We start from the raw sequence: 6000 nt of genomic DNA, 5'->3' as shown, positions 1-6000 counted from the left end.
TTATACTGTACTCAGCCACATCCCTTTGCCTAAATGCATAACCAGAGACTTGTCGTAGTTAATGTGCAAACCCCGTTTGGAAGCCCAGTCACACGTACTAACTAGTGATATTTGAAGTGCAGCACGTACCTCATGGTAATTCTCATAATCTTAGATGACGTAGCTCTTGATGTCATCAGCGCCCATTCGGAGTCTCACAAGCGAAGAATGTCTGGGCACATTTAGTAGGTCGATAGTGTAGATGAGAAACAAGAGAGGGACAGTACTTTACCTTGTGGAACACCACTTGTCCAGGAGAATTTGGCAGAGTATTTGTGGTCAAATTTGACCGTCATACTTCTCATGTTAAAGGTATCACCCTACGAATCTGAGGTGGTGCGGATTTTAGGTGGAGTATTCATATACGGGATCGTAGATTATGGAGAGAAAGGTGATTCTGTCCATTTCTTCCTAATCGCCGTAAAAAACGGCCCAGAAGATGCGGTTTCGAGCGTTCCGGCGCACTATTTTCTCCAAGGGGTTCGATTGGAGCGCGCCAGCCTTGTGCACGGCCGCATCTTCCGGGCCGTTTTTCACGGCAAATAGGAAGAAATAGACGGGATCAGCTCCCTCTCTATAATCTGCTGTGCCGTATACGAATACTCCACCTGAAATTCGTACCACCTCAGATTCGTAGGATGATCCCTTTAAGATAAGAGATCATTCAATCTAAAATATGGCCACATCTTCCAAAGCACTGCAGTTTAGTCAATAGTTTTTGGGTGACATACCTTATCGAAGGCTTTTGACAGGTCACCGTATACTATATCTATTGATTTGTCTTGGTTTAGAGCTAGAAACCAGTTAAAGACACTATCAGTTAGGTTAGTAGATGTCGAAGCCTCTGCAATAAACCCATGCTGTCGAATGTGAATCAGATGAAATCCTTCTAGCCAAGATAAATAGTTTATCCCTGATTATTTTTCCCGTTACTTTCACTGGCGTTGGTAATAAGCCAATAGGACGGTAATTGTTCAGCAAATTGATACCTGGAGATTTTGGAATGGCTATGATAAATGGCGTTTTTTCCAGACCTCCGGAACTTCACCCAATGATACTGAGATGTTAAAAATATGAGTTAAAGGAGAAGATAAAATAGCAGCACATTCCTTGTATTTAACATGTGGATTCCATCATGCGTTTCAATAACCGACGGCTTAAGAGATCTGATGTATTTGGGGTTATCAGAAGGATGGAAAAACGTTTTACTGCACTGTGGTTGGACAGAAGCTACGCCAACATTTCTGGGATGGAATCCCCGTCTGAAGAAAAGACTGGCGAAATACATAGCTAGAGCTTGAGCTTTATCTCCATCTGTACCATAAGTAGCTCCTGTCTGATCCACGATACTCGGAAGGAATCCTTCCATTCATCTTCATTTTGTGCCCTAGGTATAAATAGAAAGGTTTCATGGATTCACTGAGCGATAAGGGAGGTACCTGATATGCACGGCATCTTCTCACATGGATATCAATGTCGGAAGATATTCTCTTGTATAGAGTTTTCAGTTGACTTGGTAGTTTCAAAGAAACAGAGCGAGGAAATCGAAAAGGAACAAATTTGGCCAGACCGTCGAAAGACGAAAAAAAAAGACACCTTTTTACAGAATCTGAAATAGATGTCAGTGCATGAGGAGTATTGGTGAAATAGAGCAAACCAATCAACGCCGCAAAAATAATAGTTCAACGAAGAGTATTCAGCTTCAAAAAAGTTGGACATAAGAATTCCTAGTGTTGACATAGTTACAGGTGGTCGAAATTGGATAACAGTGTGGTCAGATGAGGCTAGCGGTGGAAGAAGTTTGACGTCAAGAGTACAGATGTTAGGTAGAAGGATAATGTCAAGAATTCTATAGGAGTGGATAGGAAGATTCACATTTTGTACTAACCCAGCATCGAGGAAGAAATCTAAGAAGAGCGTTGAAGATGAGTTCAATGTTTTTGTGTTGACCCAATTAACTTGCAGATTATAGTCGCCAAGAATGATTGTATGATGATTTGCAATTCCCATATCGCTTAGTATGTCTACAAGTTTTATATCATCAGCAGCAAAGTTATTTTGTGAACGGTATACAAGTATGAAAGGAAGCAGCGATACATTATCACGGCAGAAAATCTCAGCGGAGAATGAGTCAGCCTTCAGATCATAGATAAAAGTAACGATCTGGGCACAAATAAAGGCCTTAGCATGAACACAAACTCCACCTCCTCTTTTTATGGACCGGTCAAAACGATACAGATTGCAGTGTAGGTCACCAAGCAGTGCAGAGTCTAACATTTTAGTAGTCAACCAGGTTTCAGTAATAAAAATCAGATCCGGTTTGTATGAGCAGAGAAACATTTACAAATGATGAATTTTATTGACAAGACTACGTGCGTTGAATTAGTATGATTTCAATGTTGAAGAGACGCCGTGCAGCTTCATTCGTTTTCCGATGTGCTTCGCTTAAAGGCAGCATACCACGAGTCCGAGGTGGTGCGGATTTCAGGTGGAGTATCCGTATACGAGGTTGTAGATTATGGAGACGGGGCTAGTTCCGCCCATCTCTTCTGCATCAGTGAAAACAGCTGCGCCCAGAATGCTGTTTTGTACGACGCTATCTACTGCAGCGCTCCACCCTTTACGCCGCTTCCGCCCTGCGATTCGTCAAAGACCAATCCGGACTTTCCGTGATAGGCAGTAAGGGAGCTACGCGTGCAAAGGTGGCGCATTCCAATAGAAGGCATCGTACAAACAGCATTCAGGGAACGGCTACTTGCAGTGATTCAGGGAGAGATGAGCGGAACCACCCCGTTCTCCATAATCTACGACCCCGTATACGGATACTCCACCCGAAATCCGTACCACTCCAGATTCGTGGCATGCTGCCTTTAATGTCAGAGATGCGAGACGGCTCGCGCGGTAGAACCACCCATTCTAGCTGACTTTTACCCTTATTACACTCGCGTGCCTTTTGTCTCAGTTCATACTTACGCTTCCCTTCATCGAATGTGATAATTCTGTGAATATAAACACTTGAAAAAGCAGCACTTTGAAGTAGACGCACATTAGCAAGGGTGAGATGCCAGTAAAACTGAGAAGGGAGTTCATGTTCAGCGCAAGCAAAATCTCGTTGACTTTGCTCTCAAGGTCGTCTAGTTTCTCTGAGAAGGACGATGAGTTCCTGAAAATAGGTAAGCAGCTAATTACTATGCCCCGCGACCGCTTGCCAGCTTTCAACCGTTCGGCAAAGTCCGTTTTACCTTTTTCAGCTAGTACTGCCAACATTTTGCCTATAACAAGGTTTCTGTTCCGTTCAGCAATCGAACTGATGAGGTTTGTTGCGGACATTTTACTATAGTTTGATATGTCATAATATGCGCAGCGTTAGGTGTTGCCTAAATTTCTTGTCAGCGTGCGGTCCTCGGATCTTTCACCATTTCCATCAAATAAGACGGTCTGAAGATTTCCTTAAGATGGGAGCAAAGAAGCAAAGGAGATTTCCTGCGACAACATTAAAAGGTGGGGCAAAATATTGATGTTTTCCACCTGTCATCCACCTTTGCACCACATCCATTTTTGCGTAATGTTCTTCGTTACGCCATACCGTTGGTCGAAGCTCTCGGAGCAACAGTCTAAGCAACCTCCTCTCCTTGCAATTTTGCTTCTCGGCCGCCATAGAAGGTGCTGTCCAAGTTTTAAATCTGTACATAACATTAAGACGAATAATAGATAGGAAGACTTGCGGCTAGACTTCATAGGGCCCCACTGCTGGTCCTCCATTAATAAATTGAATGCCGATTTTGCCTCCCGCTATCTGCTGGATGACTATCTCGTAGCTGCAGTCGTCTTTCAGTACATCCCGGATAACAGAACTCATCCGCGAGTTTACTCGGCTGTCTTTCTTTTCAACGTCATTTTCTTTGTAGTTTGATGCCGAAGTGTAGGTGAAGAAGACTGTCCAAGCCAGCATTGATTCACATCTTTTCAATCTAGACGCAAGATTTGGTCTATTGGTTCTTTGGGAAAATTGTTTTTTTATGGCTACAACCATGGTGACAGGTCAGCGGAACTGACCAACTCCATTGCACACGGCAGAAGCTTCAGCGGAGGTGTCTTCTCGTCTTGGCCAGTATGGTAACATCGTGCTCGATCATCAAAAATTTAGTTTCTCAATTTCCATTCTAGAGAACGTGAATTGTATATAGAGAATGTCATCGCAACGCTTATCTTCCTTAGCGGCTCAGATAGCCTTTTACAATTCCTTCTTCTCTGATGCTGTTATATTAAGTGTTCCTATGGGGTCAAAGGAATTGACTTACTTTCGAGTTAATCGGCGAGCGAGTGTTACGGCCTAACGCCGCTATGCGCACCTTCGCCGGAGTGTGTCGTCCTTAAATATATTCGAGCCCTAACTGTTCGATCTTCAGCTAGAGTTCCATAGAATCTACTCATCCGTCGCTATTCTATAAGCGACAGAACCCAACCTGTTGACTGAACGGCCTGTCAGCGCCAAGCGTGCTCAGATCCTCCTTCACCAACTCCGTCCAGAACTTTCTTTAACGACTTTTCTCGTTAGGACCTAGAAGCATTCTCAGCACGATTTGGATGAAAACGTGACCAAAAAAGCCAAGACGGTTTTCTGTGAATACCTCAGAAGGCCGAACAAGATGCTGATGTTTTCCACGTCTCATCCGCCGATACAGCACATTCTTTTCCGAGTAAAGTTCTTCGTTATGGCACACCATTGGCTAAAACTGCAGCTCTCTGAACAGCTTTATCTCCATGAAGCCAAGATTCTTCATCACCGCAGACGGCGTTGCCCAAGTGTCCGATCTGTACATCATGATAATGATGATGAATTGCAGATAGGTAGACTTGCAGCTTGACTTTGTTGGCCATGGTGGTCTACCACGGGCACTTAAGCAAAGAGTTGAATGCCTAATTAGCTTCGGCGCATCTTTGCTGAATATCTTTCTCGTAGATTCATCATCGTTTTTCAGCATGCAGACCAAACAGCAGAACCTATTCATGAGTTCGAAAAGTTGTTCGTCCATCCTGATTCCGGTTGAAGGTCTCGAGGTGGCCACATCTTCTTGAATTTACCACGGTGGAGTCGCAGTCCGTAGGCTGCAGCTAATTTCGATGCAACGTTAACAACGTATTGTAACTTCGCGTTGCTAGAAGCGAGTATTACTATTATCTCGACGGCCTACTCGAGATCGGTTTAGGGGCGTCCTGATAGTACTAATAATAATATCTGCGGGACGCTGCTCATCTGTTCTTCGCATTATGTCATTGATGACAAAGTTGAACAGGAAGGGTCCTGCCACTGCCTCTTGTCTTACTCTATTTACGACTTTAAACGGTGTTGTAAATCCAACAGGTGTTTGAACCGCAGCAATTGTTCTTCATGTCATAAACTAAGCATTTTTTTTTCTTTTTTTTTTTCTCTTTTAATTTCCCTGCAACTCCATCGGCGCGAAGCGCGTTGAGAAAATGTCCTTTGTAAAGAGAGTCGAAAGTGGCTTTGAAGTCCAAAAAAGGCAACTGAAGAGACTTCAAATGCCGCTGCCACACTTTAATCAATCTCTTCACAAAACAAGCATCTGATCAACGTCGACTAGGACGAAAGCTAACTTGTTCGTCGCGAGTTCTTCGCCATGTCAGATTAGTCGATCCAAGATGATCCGCTCCAAAACCTTGTACATTACACGCGACAATGATATTCCTCAGTAATTCCTGGGCTCAACGACGGATAGCTTCTTGTGGAGCAAATTATGGCAGGAGGTTTTAGCATTTCTCCGCTAATCGTCTCCACCAAATTTTCTATTCTTCATTTTTCGAATACATATAAGAACCTCCGACTCTGTCGGTGGTTGTTATCGGGCAGGGCAACACATAACGAATTGTACGTGGATATTGTCTTCGCAGATGCAAAAAAGAACTGTGTTTTCCTCTGTGTTAAAACCGAGAGTCTTT

The 6000-nt window shown here is 43.6% G+C and overlaps 1 protein-coding gene across 1 annotated transcript; it reads right to left on the bottom strand.

Moving 5' to 3' along the window:
• Positions 1 to 1329: 1329 nt before the first annotated feature.
• On the bottom strand, positions 1330 to 2316 carry RB195_024105 (uncharacterized protein; the record flags this gene model as incomplete). The annotated part of the gene is made up of 2 exons (XM_064211771.1): positions 1330 to 1426; positions 1697 to 2316. 2 exons carry the CDS (start codon positions 2314 to 2316, stop codon positions 1330 to 1332), a joined length of 717 nt encoding a protein of 238 aa, XP_064067652.1.
• Positions 2317 to 6000: the final 3684 nt, after the last annotated feature.

The sequence above is a fragment of the Necator americanus genome, chromosome X (assembly GCF_031761385.1).
Source record: "Necator americanus strain Aroian chromosome X, whole genome shotgun sequence".
Lineage (NCBI taxonomy): Eukaryota > Metazoa > Nematoda > Chromadorea > Rhabditida > Ancylostomatidae > Necator > Necator americanus.
This window is presented reverse-complemented; position numbering and strand designations above follow the sequence as displayed.